This window comes from Gnatocerus cornutus, chromosome 9, assembly GCF_029298725.1.
Source record: "Gnatocerus cornutus isolate USDA-ARS CGAHR chromosome 9, icGnaCorn1.1, whole genome shotgun sequence".
Lineage (NCBI taxonomy): Eukaryota > Metazoa > Arthropoda > Insecta > Coleoptera > Tenebrionidae > Gnatocerus > Gnatocerus cornutus.
The window spans coordinates 4,256,458-4,279,019 of record NC_142241.1 but is presented as its reverse complement, the minus strand read 5'-3'; the positions used below and the strand labels follow the sequence as shown (position 1 = coordinate 4,279,019).

The window sequence follows — 22,562 nt, the reverse complement described above, 5'->3', positions numbered from 1 at the left end:
GATCATGAAGACGTTATTTTAATTTGTTTTAGACGAGTATTGTAGTGTGACAATGGAAATAAAAATTTATTAAGTATAGTAAAATGGAGGATGCGCCGGGACATGTTTAGATAATGGCGATCTAAACTTTCTCAAAAAAGTAAAAATGAGCTAAACTGCCAAGAGAGACATTAAGAATCGATACAAGTGAGCGTTTACTTGGTGTTTAGAAACTTTATTCTGTCAACCTATACGTTAGCTCGCGAGCTTAATCCAAAGTGAATCGAACTATATGTTTGATCTGAGCGTTAACATTGCCACATGTCCTGACAAATAACTCTTCAGTGCCTAACCAAACTGCATAATTTTCTAATGTGTTTTGTTCTGTTGGCATTTAGTTTAGCTTAGAAGATTACCCAAAAGTACGATAAGTGAGGATAATCTAAGAGAGAAGTTGTGCAGTTTTGTGTCGCTTGGAAATAAACGAGCACGTTAGTCGTTGCTCTGGCCACCGTCTCCATGGTCGAGCTGTGCACCAGCCCACGCTCAGGCGTGGTGAGCATCCTTGTCGAGCTGAGCTCAGCCGGGGAGTAGTGTCGGACGGTGGATGCTGGAAGCTGAGGGTGTGAGCCGGGCAGGGTAGGGCTGCACCGAAAGCGCCGCCGCGAAGCTCTCGAGACCGGGATCCGCGCACGCACTTCGCGATGAAGCTTGCAGTGGTACACATCAGGCAGGGTGCGCGTCGTGCCTAATGCAGTGTCCGATCGCTCGCCTCTAAAACTATCCGACTATGGCTGTGAATCATGCGTTTTACACGTAAAACATGTGGATATATTGTGGACTGGTTTTTCTGGCCTCGGCCCTGCTCGAAGCCGCGCTGGCCGTCTCAGTCACGTCTAAAAGAGGTAAGCTAACGCCGGAACCCACACCTAACCTCTCCTGGAGATGCCGCGCCGACCACGCCAAAAGATATCCTCACTCTCCCTAATTTGTCTCGTCTTTATATTTTTACGAGCGAAAGAATGGTGGATGCGCCGGGAGAGAGAAAAAATAAAATTTGTCTTTCGCGAACCGCTAAAGATAAAGTCGAAGCCTCTTCAAACAACGGGGTCGCCGCTTGTTTGTCATCCAACAACGCGATTTTTTAATTAGGTTTGTTTGTTTAAGAATTGAAAGAACCTGTTGGAAAGCTGTCGTTTATATTTTAATCCCCGGTTGATTGATGGCTCATTTAGATGCATGGAAGCATCCGCGACGGTTTATGCACATGCAATTCATCGGAGATGTTACAGGGAAAATCCCTTTGTCTCCATAAATCACCGGCTCTTCCATTTACTTTCACTCCGAAGCGCGAACGTCGATAAAACTCTTGGAAGAAAATTTGGATCCGTTAATGTGCCGCCATAAGTGAGAGTCATTCTTGTTTACGTTTATGCAACCGTAAAAAGCACAGGTTTCATAACACATAAACTGTTATTAGAAAATGAGACGTCTCTGGGAAAATATTCACGTAATGGGTAAATCGATGTGACATGAAATATGGATGTGATGCGCTTTAAAGATCGATCATGCAACTGTTAAAATATTCATGTGACACCCAAAAATGCGACGGTATTTAGAGAGAGTCTTCGAATGAAAGTTTAAAGAAGGGCTGTGCCAAACGGAGATTTCCTGATGAGTTTACAGCAACATTCGGATTCGGAGAAGACCGCGTTTCTTTCAAAAATTCAGAGCTGGTTGTTTCCAGATGTCATTTAGTTTCGGCTGATCTCAGCGGTGCAGAACACATTTAGAACGTTTCCAGTATAGAGGAAGAGAAATTTATAACTAATGAGATGATTCTTCTTTTTCTGCTGTCAAGTTTTATTTGAAAAACGCTCTCAGATTTAAAAAGCAGAAATAATGATTTCAAAGTCGACAATTCCTCGAGTGTCCTCTACAGCTTTTGCTTCAGATCGTATGAATCATTAACCGTAATTGAAAAGATCCCATTTATAGTTTCTATTGTCCCTCACAATAAATTCCCAGTCCGATGATTAAACATGTTGGAGTAATTATCAGTCATACAGCTTCCCATCTAACGGTTTTCTTCATTTTTCCGAAGAAAACCAATCGAAACTCGGTAATGAGAGTGTTCATTCATGCGAGAAATTCAAACCAATATACACCGACAATATCGTCGCCTTCTCGCACGTTCATTACCATACGAACTTCGTCTTAATCTCGAGGGCGAAATAACGTTGACACTCAATTAAAAAATAAATTCGATCGAGCAATTTAACACACGTCGTAACTTTGTTATCAAGGGCTTTAGCCGCAAGCTGTTGCGGTTGTATTAGCTAATACGTCGTCATAAATTCAAGCTTCGTTAAGTTGTTGTTACTTAGGCGGACGGAAAGTTGGCGTCTTTATTGAGTTTGATAACAATCAAACTACAAGTGTGACACTTTGTTAGTGCATGCGGGGGTGAGTTTCACTAGCACGCACGACACTTGTTTGGGGATGTTTCCAAGGGAAAAATTCGGGGGCACAACATGCAAGAAAGAGTTTAGCGCTAGTTCCACTATCGGACATGATCTGACGGAAAAAGTGGCGCAGCTGGTCCATCACACGCTAGTTGGAAGAACAAAGTTCGTTCAAGTCTTAACTGTCTTTTATATGATTGTTGTTACTTAAAAATCTTGCCAGGATACAAACTAACAATAGTGTAAACATTTTGTCCTGGCTCGTTCCACTATAGTTTATGACGCACGCGTGGTAAATCGCTTCTGTGACCCTTAGGTTGCCAGCCATTTATCTCGGAAAGTGTGACAAGCAATTGCCATTTACACTGTGGTGAAATTTTGAGTTTTAGAAAATGCGTGGGTCAAGGATTTCCCCTATCAGAGTCGGCTCAATGATCTCGGTGAATAAATTACCAGAGTCTCTCCTTTCTTAATATCTCCACTAACAAAGTAAACGATGTTTGTTAGGTCTTAGGCAAATGAAGACAAATGAGAGACATTATTACCTTAGTTTGGCGAGGGCATCTGTCAGGGCGTATGCTGACGTAGACTAGAAGACGCCCCTAGATGACTGCTTCATCCTCTCTCAATGTCTTTTGCTGACTGCTCAAATTGACAAATTAAAGTTATATATGTGTCATTATTGCGGCATAGTCATCATTGAAGGATGCTGAAAAGAGGGATCAGCGTTTTATGTTGTGGCTTACGTAATTAATGATGAGGATCACTTCTTTCCAAGTCGACACAATTTATACGAGGCATTGTATAATTTTGCAATTTTATTTTCCTCAGCCGGTTTTATTGGTGCATCCTGAATGGAACGATAAAAACCCATGAGGCTTTGTTTTATGGGAAATTACCGTCAATTCAGATTAGTCCGTTTTATCGATTCAACACATTTTGTTTTAAAATGTTTCTCAAGGTCGATAGCTGCGAAGATGAAAATTGCGGGGATAACAAGCCGAAACCGGCGGAATTAAAATAATTCCGGGGCAAATATCCGCGACGATAATATTGTTTTTATGGAAACGAGGAGAAGCCCGAACGAAAATACCCCACAATCAATACCACTGAAAAGTTTAAAAGCAAAACGCAAATCGGAGAACGTCGCCCAAGTATCGCCAAGACGGAAGCTGCCATAATTTAATAAGCTCCCACAAGTGCACTCTGATGGTTACTACCTTTAATAGAATTTCGTCAATTTTCTTGCACTACTCACCTCTGAAATTAATCATCTCTGCGATTTTTTACGCGGTTAATTAAACCCAGATTAATTGTTTCAGAATTCTATTTATAGAAGAGATGGCGCCCCAAACAAACCTTTCATTCCTTATTTACACTTGTCGGAAATTTAATTATGAAAAAGTCAAAGTCGAACAAATTTAATTAAAAAGAGAGGACTCGGGATTGGGTGCAGATGTTTGCGTTATTTTAAATTTTGACCAATTAAGCTGATTAATAATTTGGGTATTAATGCAGTGGCGTAACAAAACGACGTCCGGCCTTTGTGCTGCCTATAGAATAAAGCCAAGTAAATTTAACGTCATTGCGTTGCAATTAATCAATGTGTCACGTCGTCGCAAAATGATATTACATTTTTCGTTTGTGTGCAAAGCTTTGATTTGAAAGGTCTAGAAATGAAAGCCGAAAAAAATTCAACGCAATAACGGTGAAAATTGTATTGTTTTCAATTGCCAAGTGAGCTCGAGCTCGCATCCGAGACAATTATTCGAGAAAGTGGAGCGATATAATGAAAAAAAGCTCCTGGAATAATAAATGATGCTCAAAAGTCGAAGTAAGAAGCAATATATCTCCGTAATGAGAATATCAACATGTCAACCGAAACTGATTGCTTCATAAATACTGGAAAAGTTAAATGTCGAGGCGTGGATAATTGGACCACGTTAATTGTATTCTTCAGGTAATGTTTGTCTTTGATGTGAGAAAGTTTCTTGGTCGTTATCGAACACGGTTCCCTGTGGGAGACGCAAATTCGGGACAAAGTGGGCGCAAAAAGCTCTACAATTTTCACACAAAAGAATGCCATATTCCGGGAGGATCGCGTCTTTCTCTTCGATTGGCTTTGTTTCCTTCAAAAGAGAAATTGGTTTAAACTGAGGTCATCACAAGTTTTTGACCCGCTGCGGTTTGCATAGTGGCCTCGTAACTGATTACAGAGGGTTTTCAGACTCGGATTTATTTTTTAACTCGAACAAGTCTGCGCGAGACTAATTGCCCGATCACCTCAAATTTAGCCCCAAATCGATGCGGGATTTTTCAGCTATTTTTGCCTCCAATCAAGGGTTGCAAATTTAAATATGTTACAAGTTGACGTTTGGTGTGCCCTGAGCGTAACAGAGTGAGGTTGACTTTCTGCATGTATTTGGTTCGTTGCGTTCCTCTACTTTGTAAACATTTACAGAGCATTTCGGAAAGTTTGACTCGGAATTAAGTTCAAGGAGGCAACCAACTGTGCTTTCTATGATTTCTCTTATTTAGGTCCAGGTCCGAGGCGATAACCTCACGAAACTTTGCAGACATCATGAGGACGAAAGAACATGAGTTCGTGGTGAAGAGTCAAAGACTAAACTGATTTGGGTCTCTCGTTACTGCTGTATCTTTTAATTTATGCGCGTTTCTCGCTTTGTAAGCTTGAAAAAAGCCTCTTTCCGACGAAGGTTAAGGAGCTCGGCATAACATGTGTTTGCGGTCCAGAGCGAAGCACGGCCATTGTTCGCAACGGCGAATTTCGTCGAAATTTCTATCTCTCGAATAAAAACAACGTTTCGAACAAAGGCAGCTCCTCTGTTTACAATGGCTTTAATATGGGCTTGAGAGTAGCCACACATATTGTTCCTTTGTGTATTATTAAGCTTTGGTTCAGTTTAAAGCAATAGGTAAACTGCAGAGTGTCCACAATCTTCGATAAACACGTTTGGGAAAAAACGAATTTAGTTTCGGCATCTAATTACAAGGAAGGGCGGTGAAGGAGGGCGCGCCCGTTTCCTTTTCTAAAATGACTGACAGGCGATATCTAAGAAAGGCACGCTGTCATTGTTTTTTTTTTCTTCGTTTCAGTGTAGTCATTCGGTATCGATGTTATTAATCGATAGAGCCAGGGCGTAGCCAGGGAATGTTAACACTGTCTATTTGCATTCTGAAGTACACGGCACGTCGAACCGCCCCGTGTTTGCTGTTGTTGACAAAGTGTCAACTCGGCAACACCCGTCCACGGTTCAGATTTGGAAGATAAACACAGCCATCGGCTGCAGTTTAACGGTTTGCGATGGGGCCGGTGAAGTCTTTGCGAAATTTGCAAGTGATGCGTAGATATGAGTTGTTTAGGCAGTATTTTGCTAGGGCCTCCAGCCCAAACATTGGCTCTCCTAGGGTTGTGCCGACGCAACTAAACCAGTTTGGAAATATCGACATGCAAATAATCGTGTTTCGATAAAAATGTTGTCTTCATAACAAAATCGATGTTAATTTTAGACATAATGACACAATAATGGAATGTTCACATTTATTTAAAGTAGGTATATGTGTGGTTTTTACTCCCTGACGTCATTGCCAGAAATGGGTTTTTTGTTCAAAGTGGAAAATTATTGTGGAACAAACTTTGTAGCTTCAAAGAACATGAATAATTTATGTAAATATGAAACAATTCTGTTAATTAGTCTTCTTTCCGCGTTATTTGTGTAGTTGTGACGGCTTTACGCCTCGAGTTACATCGGCAAAATTTGAGTTTTTTAATCCCAAATGGAAAGAGTTTTCATGCAAAAAGGTGTTCAACATCATTTGATGAGAATGAGCCCCCCGAATGCTTAAAATTTAAATTATTTCTCAACTTTTCGCTTCCGTAATTTCTATATTCAAAATCGAGTTAGACTCGAGACGATCGATATGTGCAATTTTCTTCTTTCGTTTTTCTTTTTCTATATTTTGACAATATCTTCATCACAACTTGAGATTTTATATGGAAAATCGAGCAGTTGTGCCCCCGCCGACCCTAATTTCTATCGGCGTAATCGAATTAGCTCCGTCCGTCCTAAATTTGATTAACTTTTTTCTCGCGTCTTTTAAAGTAAGAAAATTCCTTCTCCCTTCTGTTAATCCACGTTAACTGGGAACTCGGAGACGATAATTAATCTTCCGTGACTAGAAAGGGTCGGTTTCTGGTACTTACCGCGTCACCTGTCTCAAGACAAGCCGCAAAATGTCCGTTTTCTAATAATACCAGTCTTAAGAAAGGGTCAAATTCGCTCGTCGTTGTAAAACTCAACTTTCCAACGAAATAATGAATTTAAATCATTCGGCAAAGGGAGCCCAATTTGGAGGCAGTCAACGGCGAACCGCAAACTTACGTCACGCATTTCGTTCGGAACCTGAAAACTAGAATTAAATCGAAAATTGCGTTTAATCTTCGACGGGGTTTAATTTGGTTCTTTGATGGGGACACAAAGAAGGGGTTGATTGTTGCGGTTGGTGGTTTGTTTGCGCCAAGTTATTGTTCAAACTATTCGGGGATGAGGGAGAAAAAATCGCGGTGAGAGGCTGCCAACGGCAGCGAAATAAATTATCACCGACTATAGAAATATCCCCGGTTAAGATTTTTCGCTATAAAACTCTTGGAAATACTAAGGAAGTCGGTTAATTTTAAAATGCAATAAAAAGAGGAGCAACTTTTAAATTAACTTTGCCTAAAAGTTAAGATCATTTTTAAGTCTTTTTACGCCGTGCCTATTAAAACACCCTAACTACGTTACTACTCGGGAATAAATTTAGAAAAATTTTCAATTACACTTGGCAGCGAGAGAATACGTTGGTAGGAAATGAGCAATCAATTATTAGAAAACTTGGCCCATAAAGATCAAACTTAAAAGTGAAACGACTTATTTTTCATGTTGTTTCACGGCTTTTGTGGTGGCCTTTTTACTTTATTAGTTTACAACCTGTCTCTAATACTAATATAAATTAACGACCTTTCTCTTAATAAAACGGAACATAATGTTTACGTAAATGTGAATTAATAATAATGACCCTTCTTAATTAAAACCGACTTCATTAAAGTAAGAACCAAAGTTTCACTTTTATTGCTTCGTCCTTTGCATCTCAAGTACCTCTTTAATTTTTCAAACAAAATACATCACCCTAATTTACATAATAAATACTTCAAAATCAAGCTATAGGGCGCATTAAAACGCTCGTAAAATTGCCTGGATAAAATACTGCTCATTCACGTCTAAAAAACTAATACATAGTTGGTGTTATTATTAATAATAAATTATCTATTGAAACGAAAATTACACGGACCATTGGAGCGTTGATAAAAAATTCACTCGGATCGATCGAAACATAAACCTAATTATAACCAAATAAACCACAACCCTCAGTCTCTTTTTATTGCCCTTCCGAAAACCGGAATGGTTATCCTTAAAGTAATCTTGACAACGTGAAATGTATTTAGCACTAAAGTGGTTTATGGACCTCCAGTGCCGCATAAAACTTTCATTTAGCCACATTTTGGTTAAGAACGGGTCATATGAGGTCAGAACATGCCTCAAGCTTTTACTGCAGCTCCTCTACACCCTCTATAATGCATAACAGAACATGATGTATTATAAACACAATACGAATTGCTGCTGCATATCGCAGAGGAAGGCGACATTCAAGTTGAAATTGCCTGACGGCACCGCAGGCAAAATGCACGAGTGCGCCAGATAAAAAATCCTGGCTTAACTCGCAGCAGGATCGATAAATTTTCTGAAATTTTACCCGCAAATGCGTCAATTAAACTTTAACGGGCTCAAATGGAAATTCCCGTTCGAGCCACTAAAAAGTTATAATGTTGTTTTTGGGAAAAACTCGCAAAGGGTTAGTTCTCGTTTTGGCCAAACTTAACAAATCAATTTATAATCAATCTGGTTCGAGTCGTTTCATCAAGAATTCCGTTACATGCTCTGATATAAAATTTACAACTTGTGAGTAAGCACTGGAGAACAGTTTCAGTTTAAATAAGTGAAGCTGAAAGTTCAAACGCGACTTTTAAAAAGAAAAGCTTTTAACAACGTTGACTTTGGCGGATGCGCTGTTGAGACGCTGCAGTTGTTGAATCGTATTTGTGAATGTGCTTGGAGATATGAAAGAAATTTTACGTAATGGCAGATCATTAGGGAGGATGTGAGAATTCATTTTCAAGCAGGGATTTTCAAAGACGAAATTTTGCATTGTGGGAAGGAAAATAACCATTTGTATCAAAGTTTGAAATATAGACATTTCGGCGGCAAACGAAAGTGTGACTCGATCGATACCATCCATTATAGTCACTATACGAAAACACACAATGGAAATAGATAAACAAGAAACGAGTATAAATTGTACAATTTACCTTGTCGAATGGATTTAATGGAATGTCATGTTTACTCGTGAATTTAATATATTAAATCAAATATTTGAAACTTTAATTTTCGCCAGTCACTGTTAAGTTTCTCCGGTAATCTAATTCCTACGGGTAAGAAATTCCTAACTCAATCTGCGAATTTTATAGACTTGTAAATATTTAATTCACGAGTTTTAAGTCAATAAAATACCACCTCTAAGATTTATTAGTTACGAATTTATGCATGATGATTCCTGTAATGGGACCGCAACTCGTCAAATTGGAAATTATAAAACGGATAAAACAATTGTTTAAATGCCATTGTTTAACTGAAATTAAATAACTCGATTGGAGCGGCTTTACGATTTAACAAAAAGTGTGCAATAAAAATTAAGCTAACACAAATTGATTTCTCGTCGAATCAGTGCGAAATTAGTAACTATTACCCTACAATTGATGGCCGGGAATGAATTTCGAAAATTATGGACAGTAATGACGACAATCCTTAGGTCAGCACTCGGGCCACGACTAATTTAATCACTAATTTGTCATCGGATACGTGAATTCCAAACCCATTAAGTACAAATTATTGGCTGCTAGAATTATTCATCAAAATCGATCGCATTGTACTGATGAGATCAAAGGCAAAATAATAATTAGTTGCAATAACATTACCACTCATGAGTAAAACTGATACCTAACAATTAAATTAAGTAAGAATAAATGAGGCGTCAGTTACGAAACAACGAAAAAACTAAGCAAAACCGCACCGCAGTTGCAGAATAAGAAAGAATTCTTGCCAAGTTATAGAATTTTACGAGGCATAATTTTTTTAGTATGATCCACGCCGATAAAACGATATTGAGGTATTCTCCTTTATCACCCATAATGTCTTCTTTTACGGCAGTATTTAATATAAATTCGATAGTCGTAAACGCGTGCCTCCAACATTCAAATTCAAGAGTCCGAATCATTAATTGTGCCTCGAAAAAACTTAGACAGTTTTATTGTCCAAACAGACGCATATGTAGCTCGGGCATAATCTCGGCATTAATCATGATTCATGCCACGAAGGTGTGCAGAATATGCAACATCCGCGACACGGAGCTTAATTTCAATCGAGTTTACCTAAAGCGACTCTTTAAAACCGGTCAATAAAAATGTTGGCTGCATTCCAAATTCCAGCGAGACAACCAAGACGACTTACTCTGGGCCCGGGACTGGAATACAAATTCGTCGCCGCCCTGTGACCGTCCCTGATCGGCATGCAATGATGCAACGGCTGAAAATCAACATGCAAAATATACGAGCGGGTGCATCATTGATTAAGCTGATCGTTTTTATGCCATTATTCACACTCGATTTCAATCATATTTACAGGGTTTTCTTGGGTTGTTTATTCACTTTCGATCAACCATGGAAATCAATTTGGTTGAAAGCCTCACTAAGTGGAATACTTTCAGCAATTGTAATTTTGATCCTTTTGCTCGGAAAAAACTATTTCCCTTGGACACAGTGAGAAGAAAATATTTCTTAAATTGTGACTCTTGGTTCAGTTTGAGCGCTATGTTTATTTAGCTTTTTCGAAGAGTAAAAATAAACAATGGCCTTCAGCTTAAGTAATTTCAATGTTGGTAAATATTTACCAGTAGCTATTTTAATTTTATTTGCGCCTGGATGTTATTTATTAAAGTTACATTTCGCAGAAACTCGGTTCTTTCATGGGAACTCTGTACTTGTATAGAAATAGAATTTTCAATTTTTGGTGGATGCGCCGGCAGAGTAGTAAGAAATAAATATATTTTTTGGTGGCAACTTGATTTTCTTTTAGTGGAAAAAAGTGTTATCGTATACAATTTCCCAGTTAATACGTCACGATCAATTATATAGTTTTTGATGGAGGAGCTTGTGCGGCAAAAACACGGAAACTCATTTTTTGACTGCGCGATTCTTCGCCTAACTCTTATTGTGCGGTCGGAAAAACTGCCCTAAGAAGTTTGCCATAAAAGGATCGACTTACATCACGTGACCAATCCCGAAAGCTCATCTTTTTCGTCTGAATCGCGTTCAAATCTGGATACATCAAAGTAATATGTTTGAACTGACCCCTTAAGAGACCTTGTTTCAGCCGACATCCTATTATTTGATGTCCTTTTTTTCTATTCCGTGCCGCCCCTTTTCAAGATGAAAACAGATCAATTTGTAAATGTGTTAGAGAAAGTTTCTTACTCGACAAAGGCCACTGAAGACTGATGTCCTAAAGAGTATAAACCCTTGTCACCGTCTTTTTTTTAAAGCAACTACTTTTGTATTCCAGTCACAATCGATCAATCAGCGGACTTAATGCCGTCAAAGACTCAACTTTCCAAAAAAATATAACATATGTGTGACGAGATAAAAATTTCGTACTACATCGAGGGTGGAAAAATCAACATTGCTAATGAAACAATCCCCGCTTGCGTCAACCCCATTTCCGTTTCCTCACATTAATTAATCGAGTAATTTCCGTGATGTCATAATGCGGTAATAGCAAAGGTCGGTTTTTGACATTGATTCTTTCTTAATTAAGCCCATTCGCGCTATGAAACAAAAAAACACAAATCATCGGGGAAATAATCAATCCAGAAAATGATTATCACGTCGTAAATTGTCTATAAAAAACGCATTTCTATAATTATATATTTGTCGCTAATGTGAGCGGACACGAACGCGTTATTTTGGTCGGCGTCGTCACGTAAAAAATCCACCCCTTGTTAGACGATTCGTGTTATATTCATAATTAAGTGCTTACGTCAAACGCTAATTGGGCAATTTACGTGACTTTGGGTTAAACGTCGACCACGATCACTTAAAAAATTTATAATGTGTCGTCGTTGAGCCGATAATTTTATTACGTCCGCGTAATTAGTTAGGCCGTTTCATCTTCGAGACCCGGCCTAAATCCCTTCATAATTCTGTTATAGTTGGAAAATTCGTTGCTTTTAAACACGCAAATCGCATTTAGCGGCTGCCGACAGTTTATTTGAATTCAATTAGGGACGTACAAGCACAAAGAGTTGTAATAATGTGTTTCATGAATTTAGAACGCAGTCACTAAAAGCTCCAATAGAAAAAAAATTAAAACTGTCACCTCGTTAATCTGACATCTTCCACGATGGACACAAAACAACGTAAATTCACTCCTCAATTAACTGCGTACAGAAAAAAAACTTGTAATGAGATTACAGATCAGAGCTGTAATTGACATATTTTTTTACGGCGTCCTTAATCTTGTTGTGTCTTCGTTTTATCACACTTTGCTTCGATAACGTTGTTATGGTTGATCCTTAATATTCTCTAATCTGACAGGAAATGCGGTAAAAACAAAAGAGAAAAATTGGAACTTTGCATAATATTTGACAGGAAATCAATTTGTTACAATAACACGAAGTTAATCATCCAACGTTCGCCAAGACGAATCACGGCACTATTTTCGCAGGAGAAAAAAAATAGGAATGGGGGGCACGACTAAAATCACATTGTGACCAAGTTGAAATATGAGAATCTGAATTTCTATTTTTGAAAGATTCTACCATTTACGAACAATTTCCGTTATTCTCGAGCTGTTTTTTTAAACTTCCGACGACAATAATTATTTTGCGTACGCAATTGAAAAAAACAGAAAAGTTACTAGCTGCTATTATGTATTTTCGCATAAGTAACATTCATTTCCCGTATGGTAACGACTTCCTTCCTGCACGCAAAGTCGTGCAGGAAGTGTATTTGCAACAGGCGAGTAAGTAAATTAAATTACAATAAATCTGAATAGAATTTCGTTTTTCGATTACCTTAAAATTAACAGCGGGCTAACAGAGTCTAAAAAAAACACATCACTTATGAAAATCATGTACCTAACCCGGCGCATCCACCATTATTAATTAAACCTTACTTTGGAGTTTGTTCCGTAACAACAAATAAATTGAATTTTAGTGTTGCAATCAGAATCGTTACTAATAATTCTGTGATTTTACCGGGAAATTATCACGGTAAAGAGCACTTTATTTAAAATTTATGAATTGGGAGTTCCAAACTGAAATCATCAAAATTTTAAATACTTTTTAAATCAATAATGGAGTTTTATTTTGACGCTTTTTGCGGTTAGCAGATTCAAAACTGTTAAGCCGAAATCAGGAACAAACCTCGTCCTATATTTTGTAACAAATGGTTCTATATTAGTTGTATTCTCCAATGACTCGTATGATGAATGCTCAACAGATATTGGAAAACGTGACATGTTTCTAGTCTTAAATGATTGAAAATTGACATAATAAGAAAAGTGAAACGGGAAAATTGAAAGGAGATTGGCGTTATAATTTTATCTACATCAATACGTACGTTTTAAAATTGAAAGGGCATGAATAAAAGCTTTTAAGGCGTTTAATATTAAACTACAAAATGTACAAAACATTCTCATTAAATTCCTTTTAATGACTAGTTAAATTAGATTATAATCTGCTTTGTAGCCTGTTTTATCTCCTAGTTCACATAAGGTTTATGAATGTGTTTGCGGCGGTGTTATTATTACGTTCGCTCTAATAATATCCGAAAATGCGAATAACTAAATTCAAAGCTCCGTCTGTTTGCTGTGAAGTTTAAAGAAAGATTCCGGAAGTAAAAGTTCATTAAGACAGGGACGGGTGACTAGTGGCGACCCAATTTGACTATCTCTGAAATTTAATAGGATGTGCCGAAACGTTGTCTCTTGTACTTTGAATATTCAAGCGTAATATCTTGGCGTTCAAAGAGAAAATTTGGGGAATATTTTAAAATGCTCGGATCCTTTGAAATTAAATATTTTCAAGAAATCCTATCGATGGACGTCACATAAATAACAATCCTGTCTGTGTTGGATAGTAAGCAGGTTTGTTGCGGTCTCAATTTGTCACCCCATATGTTGTATCGACATCCAATGATGAGCGTGCATGGAAGCCACCGCCAGATGGAACCACCGCACAATGATGACAAACCGACAATCAAAATGTCCACCCGTCCTAAATAATCATCATTACAATTACACTGGTTTGGATAATGTATTACATCGTAAATTCTTACTGCGAGCGATTTACGGGGGAAATTTGGCTTGTTTATGGAAATTCGACCGCGAATGGTCCGATTTATAAAGAAAAACACATTTGCGGACTTTTAGGCCGATACCATCCAAGGAATTTTATTTAAATTTTTATTATTATGCGAGTTTTAGGACGCAATTTAGCTTCGGTTAAAATCGAATTTCTATTGAAAGAAAAGTTTTATACACAGGATCGTATGTGACTGGGTTTTCGATTTAGGCACTTTTCTCTCGTTTTAACGTTTTTAACATCAATTTACAATGGTAATCGACGCGTTTCGTTGCCGCAAACGCCCCGGGCTGCCTTTTCTTTCGAAATGCTCAAAATGCGTATTGCTCTCATTGAAGGTGGAATTCGACGGTGGAATTGACAAATAGGGGGAAACGGAATTAGACGATTGGGAATTTTAAGTGTACTTAAAACTCAAGCATTGAACTCTCCAAATTTCATCATTTTTGATCCATTTTCTCACTATTTTTATCATTTGCTAGGCTAATTTAATTTGGTTTGGTATTTTCATGTATGTAGGTATGTGAAACTAGTAACTAATTAAGTGGACTCTTCAAAGGGAAATTGTTGTGGTTTTTATAATTTAATTAGCCCCGGTCGGACTCCGCAATAATACATCATGTCCAGTTTTTGGCGAATTTGTCTTAATCGAGATAAAATGGACGTTTATAATTGCGTCACCTGTTTGGGTCTGATTAACGCAAGTCTTCTCGTGTCCAATTTCAAATTAATTCGTGCACCTCGTTGCGGATACAGGATAGCAGACGCCGGAAATTGGGTCGGATTATAATATGAAACAGAGAAAATCCACGTCGAGACAAAGAAGAGCAGGAGGAACTCCAGTAATTGCGATGTTTGATTGTGTCTTTGGTCGTGTTGCGAGACAGAAGCAAAATAATTCAGTTTTCTCCATTAAACGGCAACGTCTTAACCGTGTTATCGTCGCCATAGCCATCAACAGGGACTATCTATTTGGGAATCGAATTAGACCGAGTCGTGGATTCGTCAATAGAGATGTTTTCGATTAGAGCGTCGTTTTTGAATAGATTTCGTGGCCTCGCAACTACGGAACTAATTAATTTTCTTTATGTTGGTGAAACGTTAACGAGACGTCTTCTCACAGGAAGACGTATGTATATTTAGTAATTCCGTACCTCCATTCCGGTGCTATGTAAATAGTTCAGTATTATTTGAAGACTGAGATGAGTACAAATTGTCGAATTTGCATTTACAATTTAGCTGGCATTGCGAAAAACTCAAGCGTTAACTGCACGGAATTCTGAACATAAACCAGAGGATAATAAGACCGCGGGACTCTAATGAAATATTTCTTAATTACTACGATGCTGTTGGTCTGGACGTTGAAAAAATCACTCTTGTCTCGAACAAGAGAGGAAATAATTGGTTTCCTATAAGAAACCGCCGAGTCATCACCTCCGAGCTCCATTCGCATAATTTAATGCTTGAAATAACGTATCCTTTAAAAATACGTTATCGTTTCTTCCATCTCCGACAAAAACTCTACATCCACAAAAACTGCTTAACTGATAACGTGTTCAACGAGAAAAAGAATGAAAATTACTTCAGCTTTGAGAAATGATGCCTTCTAAACGGATAGAAAATAAATTTAAATCGGGCAAGATAGTAAGAAAAATGCCCCAGAAACTAACCCTCCTTTCTCCATGTTTCGTTTTAATGTAAAGCGCACTATATTCTCCCTAGCTTTATTTTAATTTGATTTATATACAGGACGCTTTTTGCTCGTTACTTTTCTCACAAGAAAACTTATTTCTTTCGGATTCCGGAATGCAGACGCTGAATAATGAAGTTGCGTTCTGTGTGTTTACACGACAGCATCGCCGCCTCACGAACTACTCGGGTTATTAAAACGGCGTTAAAATGTCGTGTTATGGAGTCGCAACGCTGATTTATTAAGGATTGCATAAAGTACTGCAACCGAAATTTGTTCTCGTCGAGGCGGGTTCTGTGGACAGATGAAAAATATAAAATAAAATGCGCTGAAATCGATAGCGCGAAATTACAGGGAAAGAGCGTGAAAGCTATCATTTGAACTAATAGCGGATGCGAAAATTGATTTGGAAACAAGGATGACAGGAGCCGGTTTGAAATGTCAAGTTCTTTTTATAATGGAAATAACCATGATGAGAAATTCAAGTCAGGGCCGGATCCAGCCCTGGGGAAATTCTAATAACTGTAATAACTTCACAACGAATGAGGATGTTGTAAATAACCCGCTAAAAATTTCCCTGAATATTACCGAAAAACCGTCAAAGGAATGTATTTGAAGCACGCCCTGCCAACTTTTTGCTAAAAATCTCGAAATTCCAACGTTTTCGGTGGCTGTAAAAAGTGCTAATTACCCCTTCTTCGCCTCTGTCTGGCGTAAAGCGCGGCTTAAACATTAACTATCGTCTAACTGACGCAGAATAACTAATGCTCGTTTAAAACGTAAATTCGATGGTAGATTATCCTAAAGCTTAACGCCTTAGGCATGAAACTCAGCGTAAAGGGCGCACCTCAAATAATAATTATCTAGAATGTGATTATAATATCTGTCGGTGTTCACAAGAACTCGCGGATGTCATTAAACATATTACATAATTAATTAAGGGCTGAGGTTTCTCGAGGTCTTTTCGCAATTACGTTACGATCGGATGAGAACTTTCCAATTGCACCGGTTCGGAATGACATAAAATTTCAACTACTTCCCTTTTAGTCTATATTTCAAGCGATTCGCGAACCCTCCGGGTCTAGGAGGTGGTTCGAACTTGTGATATTTTATAGTCGACTACCCTCATGTAAATTTAGCTACATGAAATTTCTCAAATTTATAGCAGCGCATTCGAAACTTTACCTTTTGAAAGATGTTTGATCATTTCTACTATTAAAAGTTGCCATGACCTCCGACTCAAGAATTAGAGAACGCGCCAAAAGCTCAGTCGAGATAACAAGAAAAAAGCTTTTATGTAGATGAATTTAATAAGCTGGGATAGAGACGAGAGAAAAGTGCATTCAATACCGGAGGGAGATTTCGGCGAAATGACGAGATGTTCGGATTTGTGAGACTTTTGTAATGAATATGGGGACGAACGGGATTACCCACGTTCACGAATGATAAGGTTAATTAACGCTCATCTTTTTTTCTGGGGAAGACACAAAAAAACGCTTTTACTCAAGTCCAATTAGCTGACCGGTCAACCCTCAAATCATCTTTTCCGTTCAATCTGAAATGAGCATCACAAATTACCCCCAGAACACATTTCCATGTCACTTGTCGATAAGGTGGCACCCTATATTTAAAAAAATCCCGTCGGAAGCCCGAAAACATATTGTTGAAGGGGTCGGATATTAAAATGCCACCATATCAGAATTTAAATCTCAAATTGAAAGTATGGTTGGGGGCGGCGATCCACTTGACATTTTTTCATAATGCTCGCAACCGCCGGCAATATTGGAAATAACCAAAAATAAATTTATATTTACTTGTGATTTGGGTTTTTCTTGGTTTATCGATTTTTACAATTTTTCGCCCGGTTGGTAAAATGAAAAACTAAACATTCGGCGATAATTTATTTGGTTTAATTGCGGCAACCGCGCTCGTCGTCTCTTAATCTCGACTTAGCGGTAATTGCGTAAACGTCTCAGCTCCGAAATATCTAAATAATTCCATTTCCTTGCGGCGCTTGAAATCCGTAAAAATAAACTGGGTAAATGTAGAATTCTTTAACACATTCCACTAAGTGCTGGGATTCCGTTAGTGAATCAGTATCTTGCAGGTATGCGTGTGTGCCGAGCAAACGCTGGGATTACAGAGTCTTCGTCAGAAATAGAGATAAAATATTAACCTCTTCTCTATAGACTGACGTACTCTCAACGAGAATTACAACACCACACTCCAAATGGTACTCGGTGTAAATTAATGCAAATTGCTATGAAAAGGGAAATAGATTACTTTAATGCAAATCGAATACGAGTGCATTCGCGAGCAAAGCACATGTTAGCGGGCCAAAATTGTGTAACTCGCTATTAATATTTTATATGCAAATCCGGAGCTGAACACCGGAACCGGATTATTTTAGACAGATAGGCTTTTTTGTATTGTGACAGTGACAAAAAAGCGATGCACTCTCGTTTCAGTTTGTTGCGATAATTTTTTGGTTCGTGTGTTGTGGAGACGGCATCTCAAAATGGGTTATTGGTTCCATAATCCCGTCCATTATTGGCGACACAGCGTCCGCCGCACAAAGAACGTGCACACACAAAAATCGATGTCCGCCGCCCACCGCCACTCACACAATTGCAGTGCATCCTTTCAATTCCAGGACAAGCCCGATCTTGGCCCTAGGTACACACAATAGTTAATCCCCGAGATAAGTCAGTTCGGTACCGCCGAGCAAAATGAAGTGGGTTTTGGAGTGCGACAGTCGAGCATCGCGAGAGCGGCTATTGATCGAAGCAGGCCAGGACGATGGATAGTCCTGGACCGATGTCCTTTGGTCCCGACGCGAAATATTCCAAAGCGACTTTGCAGTTCTTGATAAGTTTAAGTTTGTCAGTGTCCTGTTTGTACAAGACAAGTTTAGATTAGTTTTGTCGGGCGACATGTACAAGCCAACCATTTTTTCTCATTGCGTCAGAAAAAGGAGCTTGAAAAATCCACGCCGGTGGTCTTTTATGCAATACGTTCGGGATCTTGACAGCAAATTGCCAAAATAAATCTTAGGGTTGAGGAAGAATATAGGCCATATATTTAACAGTCGGCTAACAGATTGCGTTCGAGGCTACCGACACGCAGATCCTCTCTTCTCTTTAATTCAATCTGCAATTGCGATTTTTCAAATTAACGGTGGCGGCGCACGGGGAGCATGCGTTTACCAAGTAGGTCGTCAAACTCCGGCGTCAGAGATGACGCAACTCGTGACGCAAGCAAACTTTTTTCTAGAAATGCACCAGTTTTGCATAATTCAAACTAAACGTTTATTTGTGTGACAACGCCGTAAATTGTACTTTACACCTTCTAAGCCCCATAAAATCCATTTAAAGAAAGCATTTTCCTCAAGAATCACGAACGATCTAGTTTATTTACTAGCGTAATTCATTTCGTTGCAACCATTGTAAAGTGTGAGGTGAAACTGTCATTACTATACAATGTGAGTCATAAAACACAGTCGTACGTTTTTAAAGCAAAGTATTAAAATTGGAAAATCCGAACGTTCCACTTTGAAACAGTCATCTTTAACTCTGAAGAACACACGTGTTCACGCACGGGACGTTGAATGCGAAAGTCACACGAGTGAACAGACCTTTTTAACAAGTTTGGTACACTACAGTTACATTTTGGTCCAACAAACTTTGCCTCTCTACACAGTAAACAGATTCTTTGTAAATGCGTCTTACGCCTCGTTTCATCATTTTTCGGTCCCTTGTATAAATTTGATCGTTGAAACTTTCGGATTTTTTTGTTTAATTTAAAATAATAGATCGTAGAAAAATTAGAACGTGAAAACGTTGGAGAGAAATCAATTTGGTAAGAAAACATTCCGGGCGCATCCACCATTTTCGCTCTCCATAAATCGAGGTCTACATCAGTACTTCAGGCAACTCCATCAGCGATGATCATGGATTTTGAGCTTGGCAAACACGTTTCCACTGTCCGCTTTCACCGGACATTTCGTTCCCCGCTTTAAAATTCAATATTCTTCTTGTCGGAGTAGTAAAATTGTGCTTTAAAGCGCGGTGCGACCCTGGGGATGTGTACAATCGATCTCTACAAGCAAGGATCACCTCCCTGAGCGAAGATTCAACGACACGATGTTCCATTTAGAATCATCTTATCCACTCTCCTCTATCTTTTTATCTGTTAAACAGTCTCGGGTTTAAGCAGCAGCGCGTTCTGAATCTAATAAGGCCATCTCCTCTCATTATCTCATCCGATGGTGATATTTGCTCTTCCGACGATGTGAAAAGCAAACCATCATTGCTTGGGTAGAGAAACTCTCCGCAATCGATCAAGTTTTGAATAAACGTAATTTCGAGAGAGTTGAACGGCTTTTTCCTTGTCAATTGTGTGCTTGTTACTGAGGCAACACGTCTTTGGCCAGGTGTTCCAAACATAAGAAAAATATTTTCATCTCTGATATATTTCTCTCTTGCCATTCCGTTCGATTGGATATTGTGTCGATTGGAGTTTACTTTGTGTAGTCGAGACGCGCACGAAATGGCCACTCGTTATTCACGGATTTTGTTCCACTCCTGCACAAAATTAATAGGCCACCGAATTGAAAAACCCGTCAGTGCTACACATGAAGGGATACTTTCGGATTTTTTAAATTCAACCACTTTATTATTGAAATTGTAATATCTAGGGGAGCAAGTGAGACTTTTAAGCAACGTCTCGTCGTTCCGGAGTGACGGCTGCAATCAAGAGCTTCCGCTCATGTTACGTACGTTTGCCGTTTTCTAACCAAAATGGAAATCCGATGCACGATGTGAAAGCTAAAATAAAAAAGTTACACCAACGTTTTGATACATTTTTTATCGTGGACTGAACTGACGGTTTAATCAATTTGTACAATATTTGGAGTTAGAGAGGTGATTTACGCTGATTCATGCGGCAATAAATATATGAAACATTTTTATGACTGCTGATTCAAACAGTAAAACAATAATTACAACTGTTATACAATTACTAAATGTGCTGTAACTGTTGGCTCATCAAATTCTACATCTGCGAACATTGACAAACCATAAATTTCGGTCTTTTGACGACATGAATTGTATGTTAATCTGGACAAGAACAAGCGGACACAATTCAATGGAACATACATTGCCAATCGGTTTGAAAAAGGCGGGTGCGCCCGGGTATTAGGACAAATCCTTGTCTAGGTACTTGTGTTTTTTTTGCCGTTTTCTACCTCGTCGGATTTCGGCAGCAATACGTAAATTAATTTGACGCTTTTAAGGTTTGGAGTGGCAAAAACAAAGACCTTAATCTTTTAATAGTATTAACAAACCGTTATGGAAACGGCACAAAGTAATTGAAGTTTTCCATTGAAAAGCATTAATTTATTATTTAGGAAGAAAGGCGTTCCCTTCTCGAATGGTAAAATCAAATTCAAATAACCCAAATAAATGCCCGGCTGGCTTATTTTGCATTTTAATTGTTGTTTCGGAAATATTTGACGGAGGATCTTATAAAGTTTGGGCGAAATTTATTTACATATTGTGATGGATCCATTATTAATTCTGAGTAGCCGGTTTGCCTGAAAAGTCCATTTCGTTACGTGATTTGAATAAAAATAAAAAGCTCTCTATAGATCTCATAAAATATTAATGGAATTCTGTTGTTTCAGGTAAGTCCCGTATAATGTCCCAAGGGGGTGAAGCTGATGGTAAAAGTAACGGTCCGTGGGTAAACCAACCATCTGACGTCATCTGCCTACAACGAGATGTTGATTTTCCACTTGGAATGTTCACCTTTAAAACTTTTAAGGGTTGTAAACCAGCATACAATGCGGTTTAATGCTTTCGGTATTACCCAATTGCCACCGAACTACGTACAGGTGTATTATGGAGCTCAGTCGGTGATTCTCTTCGTTTATTCCCGTAATTAGTTGTTTATGGTGTCGAGTTATGGCGCTGATTTTGCAATCGATGCCGCGAAAGTGTCTTTCCTAGGCTTTTACGAGACACGAACATAGGTTAAAAATTAATTAAAATCCAGGCTTAAATTAAATTACTTCCTTGCAGCGACTTTGTCGCTCAAGCCTTTAATCGCGCTTCTCCTGCTGAATACAATATGTGCTAAAAAAGCAAATAAAGCACCACCGACGAGAGTCAGTTTTCTTTTCCGCGCGCACTCTGTGTTTTTAGGTAAAAATAAATAACCCTCTGAGGACAAATGACATTTAGGTTCTTTTTAAGCGCTACAACAATTTAATTATCCCAACAGCTGCCACCTTAAAACGGTCTCCATTACAGATAATTATTTTCGGAAATGTTCCAGGCAAATCGTTATAACGAAAGATCTGACAAGACGATACATCATAAAAAAGAAACACCCTCAACCGCTCTATTCTTTGTGCAACGTGACAACGTTTGAATCATTTAGATGTATGGCGCGGAATTTTCCAGTTTAAGACAGAATTTTTCAATTAGTCGACTGTTCGATTAACGCGCATCTGATTTTTCTAGAAAAGTTTACCCAGTTCTTTTAATTTGCTAATTTCAGAGTTATGTTTGCTTAATTTCGGTGAGTTATTGACTTTGCGAAAAGTGTCCGAGTTGTTTAAATAAATTATATAAATATAAGGGACGGAATTGGAAGATAAACTGAATTGTTGGTGAGTTCGCCGGACTCATTTCCCAAATTTCTGAAACGTTTTATTTGGTTAACGTGCACGTAAAACCTTCAAACCGAGAGAGGAGTAAACACTGGCAGATCATTGTGTTTTAGTTCTGCACTTTCCTCCGGTTTCTGCAAATACCAGGAATTATGCGAGTTCGTGTGTAACTTGCTAATTTCGTCTTTATACCCTTGAAATACTTTTATTAGATTAAGCG

The 22,562-nt window shown here is 38.5% G+C and overlaps 1 protein-coding gene across 10 annotated transcripts in view; it reads left to right on the top strand.

Annotated features, from left to right (window-relative positions):
• Positions 1-677: 677 nt before the first annotated feature.
• Positions 678-22,562, top strand: part of mmd (disintegrin and metalloproteinase domain-containing protein mind-meld) — a 133,461-nt gene continuing 111,576 nt past the window's right edge. For all 10 annotated transcript variants that reach the window (XM_088044965.1, XM_088044963.1, XM_088044960.1 and 7 more), the window contains exon 1: positions 678-884. In XM_088044965.1, the coding sequence (XP_087901091.1) occupies positions 803-884 (82 nt within the window). In that variant the 5' untranslated portion in view covers positions 678-802. The remainder of the gene's footprint in view (positions 885-22,562) is intronic.